The 25,345-nt window shown below is 43.8% G+C and overlaps 2 protein-coding genes across 3 annotated transcripts in view; both read left to right on the top strand.

The window, feature by feature from the left end:
• Positions 1 to 14,286, top strand: part of CANX (calnexin) — a 36,912-nt gene extending 22,626 nt beyond the window's left edge. For both annotated transcript variants that reach the window (XM_044262523.1, XM_044262531.1), the window contains 8 exons: positions 1,271 to 1,460; positions 4,524 to 4,637; positions 4,930 to 5,086; positions 7,366 to 7,581; positions 8,272 to 8,391; positions 9,277 to 9,403; positions 9,573 to 9,652; positions 11,945 to 14,286. In XM_044262523.1, coding sequence (XP_044118458.1) covers positions 1,271 to 1,460; positions 4,524 to 4,637; positions 4,930 to 5,086; positions 7,366 to 7,581; positions 8,272 to 8,391; positions 9,277 to 9,403; positions 9,573 to 9,652; positions 11,945 to 11,998 — 1,058 coding nt within the window. In that variant the 3' untranslated portion in view covers positions 11,999 to 14,286. The remainder of the gene's footprint in view (positions 1 to 1,270; positions 1,461 to 4,523; positions 4,638 to 4,929; positions 5,087 to 7,365; positions 7,582 to 8,271; positions 8,392 to 9,276; positions 9,404 to 9,572; positions 9,653 to 11,944) is intronic.
• A 2,071-nt stretch (positions 14,287 to 16,357) lies between these two features.
• MAML1 (mastermind like transcriptional coactivator 1) overlaps positions 16,358 to 25,345 on the top strand; it is a 45,581-nt gene continuing 36,593 nt past the window's right edge. Inside the window, exon 1 of the mRNA XM_044262518.1 lies at positions 16,358 to 16,929. Within this exon, the coding sequence (XP_044118453.1) occupies positions 16,582 to 16,929 (348 nt within the window). The 5' untranslated portion in view covers positions 16,358 to 16,581. The remainder of the gene's footprint in view (positions 16,930 to 25,345) is intronic.

Below are 25,345 nucleotides of genomic sequence, written 5' to 3'. Positions count from 1 at the left end.
TAATATGTATTTGACCGTGTCGTATAAACACTTGTAGTGTTTTATTAAAAGTTGAATGCTAGGGTGCCTGGTTGGCTCAGTTGGTTGAGCAGCTGGCTCTTGATGTCAGCTCAGGCCATGATCTGGGGTCGTGGGATTAAACCCCAAGTCTGACTCCATGCTCAGTGGGGAGTCTGCTTCAGAATTCTCTTTCCCTTTCCCTCTGCCCCTCTCCTTGCACACATGCATGTGCTTTCTCTCTTAAAAAAAAAAAAAAACAAGGTTGAACGTGCTATATTCCACTTACTCTCTTCTCAAAGGTGTAAGAGTATCTCTGTGAGAGCACATGTGACTGACAATGTTGCTGGCCTTCATTATCACTGAGGCCAGTGGCAAAGGTGCTCCCTGCTTTCCACAGTATTCTGGATGTGCTGGGACCTAGTCAGTTGCCAGTGAGACATTTAGGTATGGGATCCAGGCTTTAGAGGAAGTCTCACTTCAGATATGTTTATGGATTTAAAGTTCCACTGGACTCAAGAGTACAACCATAAGTAGACATGTGGTTTAATATATAAAATCAAACTCTTGTTTGATTTTATGTATAGATAACATAGATGTAACATAGATGGTAACATAGATGGTAGTAGTACCAGTTCAAAAAATGAGGAAATGGGCTTTTTCTTGTTGGGTGGTGGTTATAATAAATAAACTTATTTGCCTGTTGATTGGTGTGTAACCATTTGTGTCAGACCATTATTGCATGAGTTTATATTCCTTTGGTGTTTTGATGTTTTTAATGTCCATAAGTGAAGTCTTCTGCAACTTTAAATTTTATGTGTCATTTACTTTAGTTTTAAAATCCCGAGGAACTAGCATTTATGATTTACAGATAAGGAAGAGAGGGTTAACTACATAAGGCTCCAAGACCGTCTTCTGAGTCTGACACCCTGAGGTCATTACTCTGTGCTTCCATTTCCTATTAGAAATAGGATCTTCTGGGGCACCTGGGTGGCTCAGTGGGTTGAGGCCTCTGCCTTTGGCTCGGGTCATGATCCCAGGGTCCTGGGATTGGGCCCTGCATCGGGCTCTCTGCTCACCGGGGAGCCTGCTTCCTCCTCTCTCTCTCTGCCTGCTTGTGATCTCTCTCTGTCAAATAAATGAATAAAATCTTAAAAAAAAAAAAAAAAAAAGAAAGAAAGAAAGAAGGAAATAGGATCTTCTGCTGTGCTAAAGAGAACTTGGGAAATGAGTGGTTGATTTATTTTTTTAAATTGCATTTAATTTTTTTCAGTCTTGAATCCAGATAATAGTTTTGAAATATTAGTGGACCAGTCTGTTGTGAATAGTGGAAATTTGCTAAATGACATGACTCCTCCTGTAAATCCTTCACGTGAGATTGAGGACCCAGAAGACCAGAAGCCTGAGGATTGGGATGAAAGACCAAAAATACCAGATCCTGATGCTGTCAAACCGGATGACTGGTGAGTCTTCACAGTGCAGCATTTCATATGTTCCACGTGGCTTAAGCAACTGATGTTGGCTAAGATCTCATAATTTTAATAATCTATGGTGCTCTCTAAATGGTAGGAAAAATGGAGACCACTATAGCTGAAAAGGGGCCATAGTGATCATCTCGATTGCCTAATACCATTTTACAAGCCACAAAATGCTGAAATTGATGATTGAGTTTGCCTGTGGGAACATGGTGGGTTTGTAGCAGAACCTTTCTTCGCTTGGCCTTTCCAGGGCTTTTATGAATTCACATTTAAAAGTCTTGAAATTTTATGGGGCGCCTGGGTGGCTTAGTGGGTTAAGCCTTTGCCTCAGCTAAGGTCATGATCTCAGGGTCTTGGGATCGAGCCCCACATTGGGCTCTCTGCTCAGCAGGGAGCCTGCTTTCCCCTTCTTTCTCTCTCTGCCAAATGAATAAACAAATTTAAAAAAAACCTTTAAAAGTCTAAATTTTATTTAATTTATTTTTAAAAAGATTTTGGGGGCACCTGGGTGGCTTAGTTAAGCATCTGCCTTTGGCTCAGGTCACGATCTGAGGGTCCCAGGATCAAACCCTGCATCGGGCTCTCTGCTTGATTTTATTTCTTTTATTTTAATTAATTAATTAATTAATTTGAGAGAGAGAGAATGCATGTATGCGCATGCACGAGTGGGGAGGAGGGGTCGGGGGAGAGGGAGAGGCAGACTCTGCTGAGTAGGGAGTGTGAAGTGGGACTCCATCCCAGGATCCTGAGGTCATGACCTGAGCCAAAGGCAGAAGCTTAACCAACTGAGCCATGCTGGTGCCCTAAATTTTAAACTTTAATTTGTATAATAACCTTTTTCCCATTTAAACAACACTCAAGACTCCTCTGCTCTGTATTGGGCAGTGGAAGACAAAGCCACAGGGATACCAGCTGCCCACACAGCTCCCAGTAGAGTTGTGAGGCAGGCAGACAAGGTCAGTGTGCATGTGGTGAGTGATCTGGTAGTAGGTGTTAGTGAGTGACGAGAGCACCAGCTATGCCTAGTCCAGGGCCAGTTTCTTGAGCAAGGAGGTCAGACTGAGACTTGGAGGTGGGGTAAGGAGTCAGGCAAATGGTGAAGATGGGGAATGGTACTCCCAGCTGAGGAAAAACAGCCTATGCAGTAAGTAGAGGGGTAGGAGTGAGATTGGCATGTGTGAGTGAACTTGAGTATATGCTGTATAGCCTTTCTTGTTGGGTACAAATTGGAGAGTGATGAAAAGTGAAAACAGGCAAGGTTATACTCTAATGTGTGGCCATGTTGGGACTACGATCCAGTGACTTTTAGAAATGTCAGAAAGTGACAAAGAGCAGTTAAATTCTAGCTGATGTTTTTCCTTCCTTAAGGTATGTGTACCTGAATTTTTATGCTGCACTAGAATAAACACTGAATAAACGCGTAGACCTGGACTCTGCCTATTCCAGTATCGTACTCCTTAACTAGCTGTTTTATTTTGGGAGTGGGAGTGTGAATGTTCAGCTTCATTAAAAGGGCCAGCTGAATGTTGTACAGTGTTCTGCAGTGTTCTCATGCAATTAAAAACAAGCATGGGTCAAAAGCATAATCTTGGCAGAGGATAGAAGATGTCTTTGCTTACCAGTTAATATGGGCTCTGTTTCATAATGCCTGCATAAAACTTTGAAATTAGTTACTTCTTGATGAACTTTTCTTTTTTTCTTTCTTTCTTTCTTTTTTTTTTTTTTTTGATGAACTTTTCTTTTAAGAGTAAATGTTTGAGGGGTGCCTGGGTGGCTCAGTGGGTTAAGACACTGCCTTCGGGGGGAAAAAAAAAAAGAGAGACACTGCCTTCGGCTCAGGTCATGATCTCAGGGTCCTGGGATTGAGTCCCACATGGGGCTCTCTGCTCAGCAGGGAGCCTGCTTCCTCCTCTTTCTCTCTCTGCCTGCCTCTCTGCCTATTTGTGATCTCTCTCTGTCAAATAGATAAAATCTTAAAAAAAAAGAGTAAATGTTTGAGGGGCACCTGGGTGGCTCAGTGGGTTAAAGCCTCTGCCTTCGGCTCAGGTCATGATCCCAGGGTTCTGGGATCGAGCCCCACATCAGGCTCTTTGCTCGGCAGGGGGCCTGCTTCCCTCTCTCTGCCTGTCTCTCTGCCTACTTGTGATCTCTGTCTGTCTGTGAAATAAATAAATAAAATCTTAAAAAAAAAAAAAAGTAAATGAGTTACTGTTCACATACTAAAATCCACCCTCTTTCTGTCTCCCTGGGTTAACCTGTTCCGGATATAGCTACTAACCTATTAGATTAACCTATTCTGGACATCCATATACTGTAATATATGACCTTTTGTATCTGGCTTCTGTGCTTGGCATAATGACTTCAGGGTTCATCCATGTTGAAGTGTGTGTCGATACTTCATTTCTTTTTCTGAGCTAGTAATACTCCGTCATGTAGATACCACCGCACTTTATCCAGGCCCTAGTTGACTGACGTTTAGGTGGTTTTTTTAGCAATGGTTATGAATCATGCTGCCATATATGAACAGTCATTACAGGTGTTTGGGTGGTTCCACGTTTTCATTGTCTTAGAGTGGAATTGCTGCCGTTTTCCTTTCCCGCCGGTGACATTACAAGATCTCCACATCCTCACCAACACTTGTTTTTAGCAGTCATTCTTATAGCCATCCTAGTGGGTGTGAAGTGATATTTTATTGTGGCTTTGATTTTCATTTTCCCAATGGCTAACGATGTTAAACGTCGTTTCATGTGCTTATTGGCCCTTTGTGTATCTTTGGAGAAATGTCTTTTCACTTCCTGTGCCAGTGTTTAAGTTGGGTTGTCTTTTTTATGGAATTGTAAGAGCTCTCTATGTATTCTGAATATTAGACCATTGTCAGATGAATGAATTACTCCTGTCTGTTTTCCAGAAGGAGTTATTTTAAATCTTGAGAGTAAGCATGACCAAAATATTTCCAGATTGCCCCTGTTTCAGATTTATAATGTGGGATCACACTGTGACTCTTTGGCCAGTGTTGTGTCCTGACTGGCTTTTTGTGTTGTGTGTAAGGGATGAAGATGCACCTGCTAAAATTCCAGATGAGGACGCTTCAAAGCCTGAAGGCTGGTTAGATGATGAGCCCGAATATGTACCTGATCCAGACGCAGAGAAGCCAGAGGACTGGTAAGACCTTTAACTTCTTAAGTTGCCTGCTCTTTTATTGACATAAAAGTTACTGATTCAAGATAGCCAGGTGTCCAATTTAAGTGTAGGGCTCAACAGATTTAATTATGTGGTGGTTTTGAAGGCATCTGTCCTGAAAAACTCTTGTTACTGGAAATGCAGGTACAAAATGATACTCTGGTGACACAGTGTGACCCTAGAAGCATTACTGCAGGACTTCAGGGGAGTCTTGGCGCAGCCGTCCTAGTCCTGCATCACAGAATCTGTTTGTAATTGGTTTCTACCTCCACAGGGATGAAGACATGGATGGAGAATGGGAGGCTCCTCAGATTGCCAACCCCAAGTGTGAGTCGGCCCCTGGGTGTGGTGTCTGGCAGCGACCTATGATTGACAACCCTAATTATAAGGGCAAATGGAAGCCTCCCATGATTGACAATCCTAACTACCAGGTGTGTGCCTCCTCATGGTTGAGTTGCCTCATTGATCTGTTTGTTTGGAGAGAAGTTTTGTCTATAGGGAGGCGGCGTGGTTGATCACTATATTCAAACAATTGAATTAAAGACAAACTTCAGGGGCGCCTGGGTGGCTCAGTCAGTTGAGTCCGACTCTTGATTTGGGCTTAGGTCTCAAGAGTCAGGGTGGTGCATGAGGCTCCCCGCACAGCTTAAAAAAAAAAAAGGCAAAAAAACCCAAACTTCAGAATTGAGAGAGAGCTTTTATGTTAAGCGTTGAAAAAAATAAACCTAGGGACTGGAAAGAGGTTTCATGATTGCTTTGTAGCTTGTGTTTAAAATCAGAAAAGAAAAACAGAAACTTGTGATTTAGGCAGCCTGCTGTCGTGTGGTAGGGGCGTCGCAGCCACTGGATCCAAACTGGCGATTGGTGGGATGGCGATCGGTGGCATAGACCGTGGAGACGGGAGGGGCTCCCTGACTGCGAATCCGCTCAGTGCATCACTCCGGTATCTCAGCTGTGAAAAGGCTGAGAGGTGCAAACAAAATGCTAGGCATACAGATGATGACCACTGAGACCCTGGTCTCCTCAGTTTCTGTCTTAGATGACTTGTCATCGTTAATTTTGACTTTGTCCCCCTTTATTATATCTTATTTTTCACAAAATATTTATTTATTTCGGAGAGGGAGGAGCAGGCGAGCAAGCATGCAGTGGGAGGGGTAGGAGAGGGAGAGAGAGTGTTAAGCCAACTGCACTCTGAGCATGGAGCCTGACATCAGGCTCAGTCTCAAGACCCCGAGATCACAACCTGAGCCTGAATCAAGAGTCAGGTGTTCAGCCGACTGAACCACCCAGGCATCCCTGGCCTCCATTATAATGTAAGGTATGAGTGTATGTCTCTGTGCCTATACTGTGTGTATACATTTCTGTTTGTAAGTGTATTTTCAGTTGTGCAGTCAAGCAATAAAATAAATTAAAATAGCCCTTTAAGTAAAATGTCCCTTTAGAAATACAAATCAAAACCACAGTGAGATACCACCTCACAGCAGTCAGAATGGCTGAAATTAACAAGTCAGGAAATGACAGATGCTGGTGAGGATGTGAAGAAAGGGGAACCCTCCTACACTGTTGGTGGGAATGCAGGCTGGTGCAGCCACTCTCTAAAACAGTATGGAGGTTCCTCAAAAAGTTGAAAATAGAGCTACCCTATGACCTAGCAATCACACTACTGGGTATTTACCCTAAAGATACAAATGTGGGGATCTGAAGGGGCACGTGCACCCGAACGTTTATAGCAGCAATGTCCACAATAGCCAAACTATGGAAAGAACCTAGATGTCCATCAACAGATGAATGGATAAAGATGTGGTATACACACACAGACACACAATATAAAGCCATTAAAAGAAATGAAATCTTGGCCATTTGCAAAGGTGTAGATGGAACTAGAGGGTATTATGCTAAGGTGAATTAAGTCAATCAGAGAAAGACAATTATATGATCTCTGATACGAAGAATTTGAGAGGCAGGGCAGGGGGTTGTGGGGGGTAGGGAGGGAAAAAATGAAACAAGATGGGGTCAGGAGGGAGACTAACCATAAGAGACTCTTAATCTCAGGAAACAGACTGAGGGTTGCTGGAGGGGAGGGGGGTGGTTAGGGATAGACATTGGGGAGGGTATGTGCTCTATGGTGAGTGATGAGAAATATGTGAGCCTGATGATTCACAGACCTGTACCCCTGCAAATAATACATAATATGTTAATTTTAAAAAAAGTGGGGGAGAGAAAAAAAAAAAACCCAGCCCTTTAGCTCTTCTTTGGATGGTCATTTGGGTGGATTGCTTTCCACCCATGTTTGCTCTCAGAGTCTTTGCTGCAGTGTTCAACCCTGCGCATGTCTGGGTATGTGTGGTAACTATTCTTCTAGCTAGTTATCAAGAAGTACATTTGCTGGTTGAAGGTCACATACATTGCAGATCACCACTGAGCAAGCCTGTGCTTGTTCAAGGCTGTTCGTTGATAAGAGTTTGTTGGAATATGCCAGGCAGAGCAGGTGTTGGTTTGGGTCAAGGTCAGGGCTGAAGTTAGAAATTGAAAGTAGTTGGGAGTCCAGACATCTTCATCGTTTATTCCCTGGTACTCAGTTAACATTTTGCAAAGTCAGCACTTACCTTCGTTGATCATGCAGAATTCATCTTAATTCTTATTTAGGTTCACCATACATTTGTGTTGTTCATTATCTGAAATGTTTTAAAAACTGTACTTTTTTCTCCAGGGAATCTGGAAGCCCCGGAAAATACCAAATCCGGATTTCTTTGAAGATCTGGAACCTTTCAAAATGACTCCTTTTAGTGCTATTGGTTTGGAACTGTGGTCCATGACCTCAGACATTTTTTTTGACAACTTCATTGTTTGTGGGGATCGAAGAGTAGTTGATGATTGGGCCAACGATGGATGGGGTCTGAAGAAAGCTGCTGACGGGGCTGCCGAGGTTTGTTTTCACTTGCTTCTCATGCATTTATATCTGTTATTGCTGGTGACAAATCGTTTCTTTTATGGCAGCCTATCTTATAAGATTTGTCTTTTCCCCTATTTGAGAATATTGGCATAAAATATGTGACCAGATGCTTGCTAAAGACAAAATACTGGGTGTTTGGACATGATTTCATTAGTCTAATGTAATGGCTTTTTAGATTCCCTATTTGTGTTATGGGTAGGGTATGTTTTGTTTTGTTTTTAATTAAGGTGATAAAACATGATTTAAGAAATTAGAAATTAGGGTATTTTAATGCATTCTTAAATGTTGAATCTTGATTTACCAGCACACATAATTTTCCCCCAGTTTGGCCACATGACCAAGCTGTGAGTAGGAGAGCCAGAGATTACTGAGATCAAGAAATTCTTCATTCACTGGCCCTGAGGTTAAGGGGGCCTCTAGCAGGTGATTAAGAAACCTGCATTCACATCTCTGAAAGGGAAATCACCTTGATGATAAGAGTAGGGGAGGAAATGGAGGCTTTTCTCTTACTTCCTTTTCAGGTTGTATGATTATCTTGGCTTGAACTCTTTTTGACAGAGGAGGAGCCTGAGTAGTGACATGCAGAAATTAAAAGTGAAACAGTGCAGCCCATATTTGGTGTCAAAACCAAGGACCTGAAATCTGTCCTGTCCTGTTTTTCAGCCAGGTGTAGTGGGGCAGATGATTGAGGCCGCAGAGGAACGCCCATGGCTCTGGGTGGTCTACATTTTGACTGTAGCTCTCCCCGTGTTTCTTGTTATCCTCTTCTGCTGCTCTGGAAAGGTATGAGCTTTTCTGTTAGTCACTTTTAAAAAAGAACTCTTTTTATATTAGTATAAGATCTATTGCCTGAGGTTTTCTCAGTAATGACTGGGCCACATCTGAAACCTTATTCACTGCTCTCACTGGGCATTTATGATGCCCAGATGAGAGCAGGTTTACAGGCCTTCAGTTTCTACTGGTGTTTTAGCCTGCTGTATTACTCTTCCCTACTATTTGGCAGAAGTTTTCTAGAAAACAAAAATAAAAAACCCAACAACTTAGATACAAAACCAGCCATCTGGGCCCAAACCTGCTTTTCCTCCTTGGTGTAGTTGTTTGTATCCATATGCTTCATAATTCAGTCTTTGATATTTTTTCATTATCCATTCTTCCCTCATTATCCCTACCCTTCCCCCCAAAAAACACGTGGAGATAATACAGCCTTATTTTAAAGTTTTTCTTGTTTAGTCTTTGTTATATGCAATCCAGAAACCAGGAGAGAATATTCTGTTTAGGCACTGTACTTCTATTAAATGAGGATTGTGTTTCACCTTGCATTTGATATGTTTTGTAACCTGATCCCCAAAAGTTCCTTTTTCAGCCTTCTCCCCCACCAAGCTTCTGTCTGTGTGTCTGTGCCTCAGTCATCTTGAGTGTTTAGATCTGCATAATCCTGCCTCACCCCTTTATTCTTACTCTTCCTTCTGCCTTTGACCCCCACACACACTCACCGAAGAGAAAGCTCACAGGGTGGGAATACTTTATACTTTTATTTATCTTAATACTTTTATTTATCTATGCCAGTGTAGGGCCTCATGCAGAACTTTGCTCATACGCATTCAATAATGACATGATAATGTACATAAAAACCTGAACAAAACTGTTGCACTTTGGGGACTGTTTCAGAAACAGTCCAGTCCCGTGGAGTATAAGAAGACCGATGCTCCTCAACCAGATGTGAAGGAGGAAGAAGAAGAAAAGGAAGAGGAAAAGGACAAGGGAGATGAAGAGGAAGAGGGTGAAGAAAAGCTTGGTAAGTAGACCCCAGAATATCTGCTTTAAGCAAGACCCTAAGGTGTTTCAAACTCAGAAAAGAGTGACGAAAAAGATTGCCCTAGACCAGAAGTGTGTTCTAAGGCTGCTAGTCTAGTCAAAAACAAGTACGAGGTTTTGCTCATTTTGTTGTTCTTTTGGTCTCTCAGAAGAGAAGCAGAAAAGTGATGCTGAAGAAGACGGAGGCACTGCCAGTCAGGAGGAGGACGACAGGAAACCTAAAGTAGAGGTAACAGCAGGGGGGAGTACATTTTCCAGCCCAAGCAGCTCAGGGAAGGTGCATTTAAGTAGGGGCTTATTTTCAGAGGATAATTTTCATGGGCTGTGGCAGTAAGAAAGAAATCCATGAGGATTAATTTTTTAAAAGTAGAATTCTTAGCAACATAGGGAAGCATTTCCTTGGATCATTTTATTTTATTTTTTAAGATTTTATTTATTTATTTGACAGGCAGCGATTACAAGTAGGCAGAGAGGCAGGCAGAGAGAGAGAGGAGGAAGCAGGCTCCTCACTGAGCAGAGAACCCGACATGGGGCTCGATCCCAGGACCCTGGGATCATGACCTGAGCTGAAGGCAGAGGCTCTAACCCACTGAGCCACCCAGGCGCCCCTCCTTGGATCATTTTAAACTACATCTGAATCTCAGAAGTATTTTTCTCTGCTGTAATTGATTTTCTGGAGTAAGCAGAAGGTTTCAGGGGAAAACCAATAACGTGTTTGCGAAGGTGGTAACTTCAGATTCAGGTTATTATCCAACACTGTCTCCTTTCTCTTTCCTCTCTGTGCCCTGAAAAAGTTTTTCCTTCCCTGGTGGTCTAGTGGTTAGGAGGGGGAAAAAAGTATTTCTTGAACAATGATTTTATTGTATTCTAACATTTTTGTCCCTGTTGTTCATGGATTTGTTCATTCAGCAAGTATTTATGGAGTGCCCATTATGGGCCTCACATTGTCCATGAACAAAGACAAAGATACCCTTCCTTTGGGGAGTCTAAATTCCAGTGGGAGGAAACTGACAATAAGCAGTAGGCATTATAATGAAGTAAATATGTTAGGAAGTGATAGGCTGTGAAAAATAAAAGTAGAACAGGAAAAGGTATTGGAAGTACTGGAGGTGGGCTGGGGTGCAGTGTTAGAAATGGTAGGCCGGGGCGCCTGGGTGGTTCAGTAGGTTAAGCCACTGCCTTCAGCTCAGGTCATGATCTCAGGGTCCTGGGATCGAGTCCCGCATCGGGCTCTCTGCTCAGCAGGGAGCCTGCTTCCTCCTCTCTCTCTGCCTACTTGTGATCTCTCTCTCTCTCTCTCTCTGTCAAATAAATAAATAAATAAATAAATCTTAAAAAAAAAAAAAGAAAAAGAAATGGTAGGCCTTGTTGAAGAGGTGACCCTGGGGCCGACTTAAAGAGATAAAGGACTTTGCTGAAGAGATGTCCATGGGAAGAAATATTCCTACAGAGACAACAGCCAGCCCAGAGGCCTGAAGTAGTAGTCTAGAAGACCATGTGGGTCAGTAGAGTCGGGGGTGGGGAAGGCTCCAGATAAGGTGGGGCATCCTAGGTGGTGGTGTGGGCTTGGCTTCTCCTTGTGAAATGGGCAGCCATTGCAGGCTTTGGGGCACAGGAGTAACAGGATCTGATTACACGGGCTGCTGTGTTTTCTACAGACCGGGGAGAATCAATGAGACCAGTTGGGAGGCTGCTGTGATAATGCAGGCAAGATAATGGTGGCTATGAGCAGGGGTAGAGGAGAGTGTGAGAACTCACTGGGCTCCTGGGTACAGATTTTGGGTGGATTGAATAGTAGGATGTATGAGGGAAAGAATAATCTACATCTTTCTTGGGGCCCTTTTGCAAGCACTGCTCTGTTTCAGTCTGCTCCTTCCTCGAAAACCCTACCCAGTTTCCATTTCAGCGTCTCCAACTGCCCCTCCAATGATAAAGGTCAATGCTGTTGATACCTTCTGTGGCTATATTCTTCTCAGTTACAATGTAGACTTTGAACTAGATGTACTTTTTTCAGGTAGGGACCAGTCTCACACATGTATTTTATATTCTCCAATCTTCCTCACAAAATAGAAGTCGCTCTGTAGAGTACAAGGAGCCCTGGGCTTACAGTCTTGAGTGCTGTGTGGGGGCTGCGGGGACAGTCCTCCATCCCCTGAGATCCTAGCGTTCTCAGCCTCAGAATGGGGCTAATGTGCCCACAGGCCAATAGGTTATTCAGGATTGAGCAAGATCACGTGGGAAAGCAGGGCATCTGGTTCCTTTTAAAGAAAATTTTGATGGGTTAGATTGAGGAAAGTGGATGTTTACAGAAAACAGTACAGACAAAATTAGAGCATGCAGAACCCTGCTGCCTTTGAGAAAACCATTGTTTCTGGTACATTTTCTTCTAATCGTTTTTCTTCTCTTGTTTTTGCTGCAGATGGGTTACCCTCAGCCTGGCTGATCTTGAAAGCTTGGTGAAGTTTTCACTTATTTAAAGCATTGCTAATTATAGTGAATTTCTTATTTTTTCAACCAACAGGAGGATGAAATTTTGAACAGATCACCAAGAAACAGAAAGCCACGAAGAGAGTGAAACAATCTTAAGAACTTGATCTGTGATTTCCTCTCCCTCCCCTTTCCCTGCAAGCGTGGTCCTAGGCGAGGGCCTGGCACACCTTAGGTTGAAACTCAGAAAACCTCCAGACGTCACCATCAACAGGCTCCAGTCGAACACTAGCCCGTGTAATTGTAAACATCTAAGCAGTCAGTAATTGCAGTTGTGACATAAAGGACCCTGTGTCTGTAGAAAGAAAGCATATAACATTAATGGTTGTGAAATGTAACATGAAGCAACTAACTTGTATTTTGTTTTCGTTTTTGTTTTTAAACATCTTTGTTTTTTAAAATAGAGTGATAGAACTTTGCCAGTCTTTAAAATCTTGGCTTAATTTAATATATTAATCTGTCCGGGCAGAAATAACACCAACCTTTAGAAATGCTAGGGGGATGAATTGCAGTTTTTAGAACCAAATTTGTTTTTTAAGTTTGGTATTACAAAACATTCAAGTGTTCTCTGTCCCTTAAAATTGATAATCATGTTGAAAGTGCAGTCGTTTGTGGTTATAATCTTGTTTTGCTTGCTTCCATCGCCCAGTTCCTCCTAAGGAAACTGAAGATGGAAGCCCAAATTTATGTAAAGGTTCTGTTTCAGTTGTATTAAAAATAGACATACAGAAAGAAGAAATTTTTCTTCTTGATGTTGGTTAGACCATACAGTGCGTGTGTTCTGTTGCCCTTGGAACAGCTCCGTTCCCAGACAGCTTTGCAGTCAGTGGAGGACGTGGCATAAGGTGGCACGAGGGCAGTCATGCTTCCCAAACTGGGGGAGTCTGGGCGCCAGCCATCCGGAGCAGGGGGCTGTTTAAGGAATGCTCCCAGGGCATGGGGGCTCCCAAGTAGATGCAGATGTTTTCATCACTTCCACTGTGTTGACACTGTTTCCTTCCCTGTTGCCCCAGATCCCCAGCTTTTTCCTCTGCTATGCATTTTCTTCACAGCGCAGCTTGCAGTCCGTCGCTGAAAATGATTATACGCTCCGCATAGTGTTAAGCTTTATTGTGATTAAGTGTTTCTTCTTCCTTTTTTAAGCAGACCCACACCTTTCCAGGGTCAAAGTACAGGATAGAATACTGTCTTTCATCTTTATCCATTTCTTTTTACTCTGTGTAAAGACTTGAGAAGTCTAAGCCAGAGGTGAGCCAATTCAGAATTGACTGTAATTGAACACAGGCTAAAAGTATTTATGGGAGGAGTGACATACAGCATGAATTATCTGATTTTTTTTTTTTTTCTTTTTAGCTGCTAACTTTTTAAGTCTTCATTTGCAGTTCATGTAACATTTGTGTCTTAAATTACATGATAAAGCAGTCCTGTTGAAAAAAAAATTTTTTTGTTTGGGTATGTGGCTTGTAGAATTCTTTAAAAAGTGATCTTAGATTTGTTTATTTCATGTGGAATGCAGATGGGTGCTATCAGAGCCTCTCCCCCATCACTCTAGTGTAATATCATTATTACACCACACTGAAATGTATTCAGAATTGTTTTAGCTTTATTCTTTCTTCAGAGGTGTTTCAAATGTACCGATGACACTGTTTCTTGCACTGAATATATAAACACTCCAAAGTGTTTATATTGGGGAGATTTGGGGAGGAAGTATATTCGTAAAAGATGAAGGCTGTTATCTGTTTATTTTGTTTATCAATTTTTTACTGGTTCACTGAAATTCTTAGGAGGGTGGGATGAATTTTTCTTGCTGTTCCGTGCTTTATCCTTTTCATCTGTTATGTGGTCACAGTGACCTTAGCTATGTAGCAGACTTTCCCAAATGTATTGAGTGCAAATAAACAGTTACTTAGCAAGACCTGAAAATATGTCTGCAGGTTTCTCCTTGAAGCAAATGTGTGGGATTATTGCATTTCCAGAAACCTGCCTTCCTATCTCACCTAACAGTTTCTTCCAGCTGATCTGTGGAATGACAAGTACAAGCTAGAAGATTCATTTTGCTTTTCTGGGATTATTTAGTAGCAAAGTTTGTTTAAAAAGGGGGGGGGGAGGAAAAAAAATCTTTTCTTGGTTTTCTCTTTGTTGAAGGTGCACCCTTCCGATTAAATGTCTGACACATTAATGAATGACCAGCAGTATTTAGCTCTTAAAATGCACTTAAATTAATAGTTTTCTGTGCTGGCTGTCTTGTCACAGTGTTGTAAAATCCCAATCCATCAGATGTGTTCCTCAATTTCTCTTATCCACAAAATACTCTCCATTTTTCTCAAATTGTCACGTCACTAAATGGTATTACATTAAAGCCCTGTGTTAAGTGTCTGCTTTTGACTGAACTTCTTCATGGTAACTTCTAAGTCAAGTGTTACGCTGCAGAAAATGTGGATGGTTGAGTAATTACTTAATGTCACCGTGTGGATTTGATCCAGTCAATTCAGTGTAGATTGGGCATTCTTTCTCTGCTGGATTGCGGGTCAGCATTTCCTGTTGTAGAGTAAGGATAGCAGCTCAGAAATGGGGGAGGGGGCAGTAACTTGTAGATAATTTTTTTTTAAGATTTTACTTATTTATTTGACAGACCACAAGCAGCAGGTGGGGTGGGAGAGGGAGAAGCAGGGTCTCTGCCGAGCAAGGAGGCAGACACTGGGCTTGATACCAGGACCCTGGGATCATGACCTGAGCTGAAGGCAGAGCTATAACTGACTGAGCCAGGAAAGCCCCACGGTTTTTTTTTTTTTTTTTAAGATTTTTATGATAACATTCTTTGATGTATGGGAGCCATTGAACTCTTAATTTTTATTAGAGAATGTCTGTTCAGAATCAGACTTACCTTTCGCATACTATTTCAAGGATGTTTTTGAAGTTAGATCAAAACTTCTTAAATACGTGCTAAGGCTTTTGGATTCCTCGCTGGAAGGGAAGTATACAGAATGTAGTACTCTTAGTGACTATTCTCTCCCCTATTAGAAAGTAGTTTAATTCTTTTTTTTTTTTTTAAGATTTTATTTATTTATTTGACAGACAGAGATCACAAGTAGGCAGACAAGCAGGCAGATAGAGAGGAAGGGAAACAGGCCCCCCGCTGAGCAGAGAGCCCGATGTGGGACTCGATCCCAGGACCCTGAGATCATGACCTGAGCCAAAGGCAGCGGCTTAACCCACTGAGCCACCCAGGCACCTGAAAGTAGTTTAATTCTAATGTAAAGTATATGTTTGAAGACTGGAGGGAAAAAACCCAGAACCATTTATGTGGCCTTCATGAGCTCTGGACACTTTTGACTTGAGCGTCTTGTATTTATTTTACAGCATTGGTATAAAAACCTACTACGTGAGTAAGAACTTTTTTTTCCCTTCTGATTTTAAAATAAAATATTTTTGTGGGCCCTAGCAAAAAAGTTACTGTAACAAATGTTTGAACTGGTGGTGGTCCTGGCCCCTCCTGTTTAACTTTTTAGCAGTTAGGTTGCCCATGACTGTTCCCTACCTCTTGGGCCAACGTAGTCTTAGTCACCTAGTTTTAGTACTGAGTCACTGCTCCTGTTCCCCACCCCTTATGCCTACTGGTTATAATACTAAACGTAATTGTCTCTGTTGGATTTTGTTGAGTGACTCAATCTTACCTAAGCCACCATCCTTTAATGGCCCGCCAGGCTCCTTGTTTTTTGGCTGAAGCTTCAGCCTTTACAGTTCTAGTCCCCAGTAATGGAGCCAGAATCCTCTTAACATCTGCTGCGGCTTTTTTTTTTTTTAAGTTTTTTAAGTAGTGCTTTTGAAACTTGCTCAAACTTTTATATCAAGTGGAAACTGACAGTGATTCAGAATGGTGCAAGAGGAAGCTTCTTCCAGCTCACTCGTGGACAATTCCGACCAATGATGAGGCTGGACGTAAGGAATGCGGTGGAAAAACAGCTGACATTGAAAAAGCGTGGCTACTTTTGAATTGATGGAAACAACTCAAAAAGGCTGCAGGGGAAGAAACTGGTGAAGCGCTGTAGTGCCAGGCGAGCGTCTGGGTCAGGCAGTTAACGATACGCTGCACCGGATGGCCCCTTTCCTCCGCGGGCCCGGAAGGGCCTGCCGTAGAAGGGTGGCGTTTAGGACCGGCTCCCGTCGGTCACACTTGGCCTTACGCCCGGCACTCAAGCCCGCCCAGGGGCTTCCCTCCGCCCCTCACTTGAGAGTTCCTTTTAAACTCGGCTCGGGAGCCCCAACGCGCTTCTTGCGTGCTCGCCCCCACCCCTCGGGCGGCCCGCTCTGCCTGCTCTGATTGGCCACCGTGCCTGCTCATCAGCCGTGACGCCGGGGTCGCCCGCCGGGGCCCCGCCCTCTTCCGAGAGCCCTGAAAACAATTTTAAGATGGCGGCGACGGCGGCGCGGAAAACAATGGGGTCGGGGCGGCGGGGACAGGCCGAAGCCTGAGGTGAGCAGCGAGCGCCGGCCCGGGTTGGGCCGAGCGGGGCCTGAGGAAGACCCGCCGCCGCGCGCGAGCCCGCTCCGCAGCCCGCGGGGCCATGGCGCGGCCGTGAGGCGGCCGGGCCGCCGGCGGGGAGCGGAGCCCGCAGTGCCAGCCGGCCCCGAGAGGCCCGCCCCGGGCCCGGCCCGTGCAGCCCGCGGCCCATGGTGCTGCCCACCTGCCCCATGGCGGAGTTCGCGCTGCCGCGGCACAGCGCGGTCATGGAGCGCCTCCGCCGGCGCATCGAGCTGTGCCGGCGCCACCACAGCACCTGCGAGGCCCGCTACGAGGCCGTGTCGCCCGAGCGTCTGGAGCTCGAGCGCCAGCACACCTTCGCCCTGCACCAGCGCTGCATCCAGGCCAAAGCCAAGCGCGCCGGCAAGCACCGGCAGCCGCCCGCCTCGGCCGCTGCCCCGGCCCCGGCGCCCGCCGCCGCCCCGGCGTCCGCCGCGCCGGCCTCGGCTCCGCGACTCGACGCCGCCGACGGCCCAGAGCACGGCCGCCCCGTCGCGGTGAGTAGGGCGTGGGGAGCACCCTCTGTCCCCTGTTCTAGGGGAGACGCTGCCCCTGACGCCGCCCGGCCGCCTTGTGGCTTCCCCGGTGCCGGCAGCTCCTCGGGTCCGGCTCGGGGGAGGCTGACACGGCAGGGACGGAGCGGTTGTCATCTGCGGGAAACGGCACTGTGGCATTTACTTTGGGAGAATATGACCGTAAGGACCTGACTTAATTAAGGCCCCGGCTTGGGAGGCTGGGAACGGTGGCTGAAAGGTTATTCTTCCGGGCTTGATTCCGAATGTTTGGTAACTTTTTGGGGGGAGCAGGCTGGCACAGAGTTGCTTCTGATAGTGGCCTCATTTATCCTGCGAATATTTATAAGGTCCCTGCTCTTTGAAGAGCCAGGGCTTGCATATGGAAATAAGCCGATCCGCGGTTGTCCAAATTAAACGGTTCTGAACGGAAAAATCCAAAAATCTTGGGAGATCACCGCAAAAGGCATAATACCGCTCACCGAGTTGCGAAGAAAGTATTGCTTGCTTGTTGAGGCAGCCCCGAAATGTGTGAACTTGTAATTCCAGTAATATTGTCGACAGCTCCCGTTTTCATTGATAAACCTCTTAAAAATCTCCGATGATGTTAGAGAATTTGTTGGTTAGAGGTTCACCTCCGTGAAACTGATTTATAAAAGGAAGATTATTTATTTATTTACTTATTTGGTGGTGGTTTTCCTGGTGATTTAAAGTTTAAAACAAGTGTTACCGGTCTAGTTTGTTCTGTGTGTTTTTTAAATTTGTGCCTTTATTACCTCTCACTAGGCTATTACTGTGCTGGTCCCTTACTAGTCTTTGGTCCTTCTTCCTCTCTAAATGCTCTGCCCCCACGGGTCCTATGTTCTGGTGAGTTCTTTTCCTCATTCTTTCCTACACTGGGCTGCTGGACATTTTCATTGCTTATCCTATCGGCTAGTCCAGGCTTCTGAACCTCACTTTTTCCATCTGCAAACTGTGGATGTCGTTTAGCTTCTTATCCTCCAGGGTTCTTACAAGACTCCAATGAGTGCGGGTGTGAAAATATTTCCTATTTCTTAAACAGAGAGGCTGCTGCCTGCAGGGCCTTTCTCCCCTTTCAGAATCCTGCCCTCATCCTTTGGCTCATCTTCCTCTTCTTTAAAGCTTAGTTTCTGACCACCCTAGCGCACCATCAGAGTCTTCTTTGTGAAAACATTCGGAAAAGGTATGGCAGATAGTGGTACTGCTTTAGGTCCTGTCTTGCCAAGTCCACTGTAAGCCCTGGGAGGCAGGGAGGAGTTCGGCTCAGTCCTGTGCACATCTTAGGCCTTTCTCACATGCTGAGTGATTGATACTCAGCTTTGTAGTCCTTTACTCAGTCATCTATCCTTCTACACGCTAACCCTGAAAAGTAAAATGGCTTAATTTCATGAGCCACCTTTACTTACAACTCTTGTTTTAAGGAAAGCCTGTAAGAGTAGTGGATGATCATTCCAATTTAAGTAAACAACGAAAGCTCATAAAAATCCTAGTTTTATACTCAAACAGTTGCCTTGAACACTGTAGAAGGTGTATGAGTACTGATTCAATTTGTTTAAAGAGAGTAAGAGCTTAGACTCTCTATGTTATTTTTAGTGCTGATTTACTGGAAAGAAGTGAGGCACGCTGTTTGAAGAGAAATTAATTCTGAGTGTGTTAGAACTTGAATATGGCTTGTCATTCATTCCTTCGGGCATTAGAGCCTAAGCAGGTGGACCGTGGTAATGTTGATGTCTTATCACATTAAACTTTGACCCAAGGATTTCATGAGTTTAAACTTCAGAGTGGAACTGCTCTTCCGCCTCCCTCTTAGAGAGCGGGACCCTTTTCACTTCAGTCTACAACTGATTCTAGCTGAGCTCTTTGGCCTTGGAATGGGGTCGCAGTAACAGAGTAGGTCCGTGTCACTAAGAAAACAGTGGTGTTTTCCATTTTAATGGCTTACTCAGTTCTGAGAGGAGAGCATCCTTCCCCAGATAGGACTTTGGCTTGGAGAGAGAGTACAGCTTTCCACAGAGAAGTGGAGTGGAGAAGGTGCCTCTTAGTCATTGTTATTTTGGACAGTTCTATATGTGTACTTGATCTGATTAATATCCCTTACATAGGGAATATTATTAGTTCTCCCCCCCCCCAGTTGTACTATACTGATAGGCAGTTGTTTCATCAGCAACCGTTTGTAAAACTGAAAAGGGATCAGATTTATAGAGTTCAACCTTCAGGTTTTTTCCTTTCTTAGGATGTCCCACCACCAGCAGTCTTAACCTTATTCTGTTTATTCTGTTAAAGATGGAATAGAAACGGTGCCTCAGACTTTTTTCTATTCTGGTTGTCAAGGAATGACCTTACTGGGTTTTCTTTATACTGTATGTGTATTAAAGACCAGATTAGTTTTTCTTTTTAAAATTTATTTATTTGAGAGAGAGAGCGAGCAGAGGGAGGGGCAGAGGAAGAGAGAGAGTCCCAAGGAGACTCTATGCCAACTGCATAGCCCAGTGCAGGGTTTGATCCCAGGACCCTGAGATCATGACCTGAGCTGAAATCAAGAGTCAGATGCTCAACCGACTGAGCCACCCAGGTGCCCCCAGTATTGCTTTCTAACGACAGTTAAGACTGACTTCTTTTGGAATACCTGGGTGGCATTCGGTTAAGCATCTGCCTTCTGCTTAGGTCACAATCCCCAGGTCCTGGAATCAAGTGCGGTGTCGGGCTCCTTGCTTAGTGAGGACCCTGTTTCTCCCTCTGCCTGCCTTGTGCCCTTGTGCACTCTCTCACTGACAAATAAAATCTTTTTTTTTTAAGATTTTATTTATTTATTTGACAGAGAACACAAGTAGGCAGAGGGGCAGGTCCCCTTGCCAAACAGAGAGCCCGATGGGGGGGCTCGATCCCAGGACCCTGGGACCACGACCTGAGCCGAGGGCAGAGGCCCTAACTCACTGAGCCACCAAGGTGCCCCCCCCAAAAATTGACTTTTTATTAGGAATGCTAGATTATAGAGAATTATCTACCCATTTTATACAAGTGTTCTGTAATGAAAATCGTTTTATGCAGTAGCTTGAGCATTTTCTTTTAGTAAAATGCCATAAAGGTTTATGCTTCATCCCTTTATCCACTGTTGTTACATTTTTGCTGCTTATTCCTGAAGTAGTTGTGAAAGCTTGGAGAAATTTGGTAGTTGCCTGCCAACCATTCATGGAAGTTGCCTTCCCTGCTTAGTTTAGGTATAAGAACTTTACCTTTCTCTCCCTCTTTTTTAATTTTTTATTTGTACATAATTTAAAACTTAGAGAAAAGTTACACAAATACTACAAAGACCATTTGTACATCCTTCACTTAGATTCTGCCCATACCACCATTGTGTCCCATTTGCTTTATCATTTGCCCACATGCTCTTTCTCCTGTCTACATCCATCCCTCCATCTCTGTCTTTCTCTCTCTCTCTTTTTTTTTTTTTTAAAGATTTTATTTATTTATTTGACAGAGAGAGATCACAAGTAGGCAGAGAGGCAGGCAGAGAGAGAGGAGGAAGCAGGCTCCCTGCCAAGCAGAGAGCCCGATGCGGGACTCGATCCTAGGACCCTGAGATCATGACCTGAGCCGAAGGCAGCGGCTTAACCCACTGAGCCACCCAGGCGCCACTTTCTCTCTCTCTTAAAACACCTTTGTTCCCTGAACTACGTGAGCACTACCTGCAAATCTCACAGCTTTCTACTCGCAGACACCCCAGTGTGTGTTTTTAAGAGATAAGAAACATATACAGCATTTTAGTAATGATTTTGTAGACCAAACTGTGTTAGAATTATGCAAGTAACAAATTACTTCCAGGGAATAGATGTTTCTGAACGTAAAATAGACATCTTACTGTAATCATCATGTGGGATAGTTTTAGAGAAGAGATGACTAATATGGCTTTAGGATCCCATTTCTTCCTATAACATCCGGGACCTTGTCCTGGCCCTCTTTCCTTTTTTATCTTTGGTCCCCTTTCCCGCTGGCCCTTCCCTTCAGCTTGAAAACATAAGCAATTATTCTCCTTTCTTTTGTCTTTTCTCACCCTCAAAATAGTATTCCATCTTTTTCCTTCCCTTTGCCCTTTCCCCTTGAACTTCCCATTTACTCATTAGCCCATTGTAATCTGCCTTTTCCCTCTTCTTCTCTTCCGAAATTGCCCCTTTAAAGGGCACCAAAGATGGAATTGCCAAATTCAGTGGCTTCTTAGTCATCATTCTTTTTGACTACTTCCTCCTTCTCAAGGCTCTTCTTTTAGTTTCTGCTCTCTTCTTTTTTTTTTTTTTTTTTAAGATTCCATTTATCCACTTGACAGAGATATCACAAGCAGGCCTAGAGGCAGGCGGACGGGGGGTGGGGAAGCAGGCTCCCCGCTAAGCAGAGACCCCTGTGCGGGACTCGATTCCAGGACCCTGGGATCATGACCTCAGCCAAAGGCAGCAGCTTAACCCACTGAGCCACCCAGGCACCGCTCTGTTCTCTTCTGATTCTCTTAACAGCTTTCTGGTCTTTTTCTCAGTCTCCTGCTTTCCCTTAATAATCCATGCAACGAGTACTTGAGTGCCTACTGTGGGCCAGAGGGGATTTTAGGCACTAGGAATACAGCAGTGAACAAGACAAATTAAAACTCTGGCTTCATGGAGAAAGAGATAGATAATTTTTTTTTTTTGAGATAGATAATTTTAAAAACTAATTTTTATAATATTATAATGCTAAGAAAAAATGAGAGGAGTATTGTGCTACTGGTTGACCTACAGTAGCAGCTTTAGATAAGATGCTCTGTCTTTATCTGGGCCTGATTGACAGGGGATCATCAGTCAGCTGGAAGTCTCAGAAAAGAACATTCCAGTTAGAGAAAACCACCAGCACCAGGTCTTTGAGGCAGGAACCTTCTGAGAAAGGAAGTCATTGTGGCTGGAGAGATGGCAGGTAGGTAGCTAGTGTGAGAGGTGGGTAAGAAGGGCCAGATCAAGTGCACTGGGAAGCAGTTAGCAGGGTTTTAAGCAGAAGCATGACTTATGTTTTAAAAGCCATTCTGGTGCTATGGAGAATGCTTGGGGTTGGTGTGCACAGGAGTGGATACAATTAAGGCTTTCGCGGTGGTCTGGACTGAGGCTGGATGTGGCAGTGGTGATGGAGAGGAGGAGTTGGGTTTTGTATAGCTCCCAAAGGCAGAGGTGACAGGGCTCAGTGATGGGCCAGATGGAGTAGACTGGGGGGTCGGGGGGAGGAGAAAGGGAGAATTCTGAGTTTTTTGGCTTGAGAAGCTTTCTTGGCGTGCCTTTTAGATACTAGTATTTCCTGGGTTACTCTGCTCTCTACTTTTTCCACACAGTCCTGTTTTCCTGGGTCATGTCATTGTTTGTTTCATGGCTCCGTCTACCACCTATAATAGTAAGAGTCTGCAGATCTCCAGATCTTTCTTCCAAGTTTCAGATCCATATTTCCAGCTGTCTACCAGACCTTTCCACTTTTATTTCCCACATATCCAAAATGGACTCTCCCTTTTTCCTGCCAATCTTATATTCCTTCTGAGTATTTTCCCTAGGCCAGTCATCCGAAGTAGAAACCTGTGAATTGCCCACTCCTTTCCTGCAGTTGCCACTTTCCATTGGTCTCTTCAGCCATTTGAGCCCCTGCTAAGAGCCAGGAATCATGGTCATACTGGACCTAGGTCTGATAGCCTCAGGGGGAGTAGGTGGCAAGCTAGTTTTTGCACAGCTGTGTTGAGGGCTGCAAAGCCTGGGGGAATACTGGGGAAGGGCTGCCTCTTGGATGAAGCTTGGAAGGCTTTAAAGACTTGACTTTTAGGGGCGCCTGAGTGGCTCAGTGGATTAAGCTTCTGCCTTTGGCTCAGGTCATGATCCCAGAGCCTGCCTCCTCCTCTCTCTCTGCCTGTCTCTCTGCCTACTTGTAATTTGTCTGTCAAATAAATAAATAAAATTGAAAAAAAAAAAAGACATTTAAATGTCTTAAGATTTTGCTAGATGCTTTGCCTAAAAGGTGTTCTGTGGAGCATTAATCTTACAGAATATTAAAAGAGTTCTAGAGGTGGAGAAACAAATTTAAACAGTTTCCTTTATTAGTTTTCCAAGCCTTTATTTTTTTTTAAAGATTTTATTTATTTATTTGACAGACAGAGATCACAAATAGGCAGAGAGGCAGGCAGAGAGAGAGAGGAGGAAGCAGGCTCCCTGCCGAGCAGAGAGCCCGATGCGGGACTCGATCCTAGGACCCTGAGATCATGACCCGAGCCGAAGGCAGCGGCTTAACCCACTGAGCCACCCAGGTGCCTCAGTTTTCCAAGCCTTTAAATACAACTAATATACATGGGGACTTGAACTCTTATCACAGGGCACCTAATAGGATTTTGATCCCTTTGGGAAACTAAGCAAAAGCACAAAATTGTGACAGTAAGTAGTTCTTTGAATTTGGGACTTCAAGTGTTAGAAGCTAGAAGGTGAAACTAGAAAGGTAGTCATATCCTGAAAAGCTGTGTATTTGATACTGGGTATTTGAACTAAATAATTCTTTACAACACTGCAAACCCTTTCAACACATTTTTTGTTAAAAGATCTTATTTATTTGACAGATCACAAGTAGGCAGAGAGGCAGGCAGAGAGAGAGGGGGAAGCAGTCTCCATGCTGAGTAGAGAGCCTGATGTGGGGCTTGATTCCAGGACCCTGGGATCATGACCTGAGCCGAAGGCAGAGGCTCTAACCCACTGAGCCACCCAGGCGCCCCCCCTTAACACATTTTCATGTGGACATCTAAAATTTCATCCCAGGTATTTAAGCTTACCAAAAACCATAACGCAGGGGCGCCTGGGTGGCTCAGTGGGTTAATCCTCTGCCTCAGCACAGGTCAGGATCCCAGGGTCCTGGGATCAAACCCCACATCGGGCTCTCTGCTCAGCAGGGAGCCTGCTTCCCCCCACTCTCCCTGCCTCTCTGCCTACTTGTGATCTCTCTGTCAAATAAATAAATAAAATCTTTAAAAATTTTTTAAAAAAAATCATAATGCGTTCATTGTGTTGATCAACTCTATGCTTAATTACTGTAACTCAGTTTAAGTGAAATATATGAAATAAGTATATGTAACAGTCTTTTTTTTTTTTTTTTAAGATTTTATTTATTTATTTGACAGACAGAGATCACAAGTAGGCAGAGAGGCAGGCAGAGAGAGAGGGGGAAGCAGGCTTCCTGCCGAGCAGAGAGCCCAATGCGGGGCTCAATCCCAGGACCCTGAGAACATGACCTGAGCTGAAGGCAGAGGCTTTAACCCACTGAGCCACCCAGGCACCCCCATAGTTTTATTCTAACATAATGTGTGTGTGTGTGTGTTTAGGTCTTTTTATTTTCATTCTAGCAAATTTCTCGGCAATAATAAAGGCATCAAAATTGAAACTGAAAACTTTTCAATTTACTTTGACCATAAAGCTCTATGGGTATTTTTGCTCTCTTTTAAGAAAGGTTGAGTGAGTGCTGTGAAGTGTGTAAACCTGGCGATTCACAGACCTGTACTCCTCGGGATTAAAAATACATTATATGTTTATAAAAAAATAAAATTAATTAAAAAAAAAAACGTTGATTTAAGGGCGCATGGGTGGCTCAGTGGGTTAAAGCCTCTGCCTTCTGCTCGGGTTGTGGTCTCAGGTTCCTGGGATGGAGCCCCCACATCAGGCTCTCTGCTCAGCAGGGAGCCTGCTTCCTTCTCTCTTTCTGCCTGTCTCTCTGCCTACCTGTGATCTCTGTCTATCAAATAAATAAATACAATCTTTTAAAAAAAAGGTTGATTTATACAAAAGAAAAAATATGTAGTATTTATAAGTTTCTGTGTGTTACATATTTTCTTATTTCAGTAAGTTGAGTTAGACTTAGTGCACAACAAACAACAAATACATTATAAATTTTTGTAAATAATCGTTAAGCAAAAAGAGCACAAGTTTATTAGAAATGCCTCACTTAAGGGTCCCTGGGTGGCTCAGTCGGTTGAGGGTCCTACTTCTGGATTTGGCTCAGGTCATGATCTCAGACTGAGCCCCAAGCGCTCAGTTCTGAGTCCAGTTGGGATTCTTTCCCTCTTCCTCCCCCTCCCCCACTCTGCTTTCTCAACCCTTCTCTTGCATGAAGTATCTCTCTTTTTCAAATAAGTAAATAAAATTAAAAAAAAAAAAAAAAGGAAAGAAAAAAGAAGTACCTCCCTTTGTGAGATGAATGAGTCTTTCCCCTTCCGCATTTTGTTCATGGAACCAGGAGTGAATATTGTTGATAAAATAAGAGTTTTCAATTCTGTCCCTATTTTTTGTTTTTATAAATATAAGCTCCAGAAATCCTTATTCACATTAATGCAAAAGCAAGGAAGAAATTTAGT

The sequence above is a fragment of the Neovison vison genome, chromosome 1 (assembly GCF_020171115.1).
Source record: "Neovison vison isolate M4711 chromosome 1, ASM_NN_V1, whole genome shotgun sequence".
Taxonomy (NCBI): Eukaryota; Metazoa; Chordata; class Mammalia; order Carnivora; family Mustelidae; genus Neogale; species Neogale vison.
Note: the sequence above shows the minus strand (reverse complement) of the source record. Positions and strands in the feature narration are given on the sequence as shown.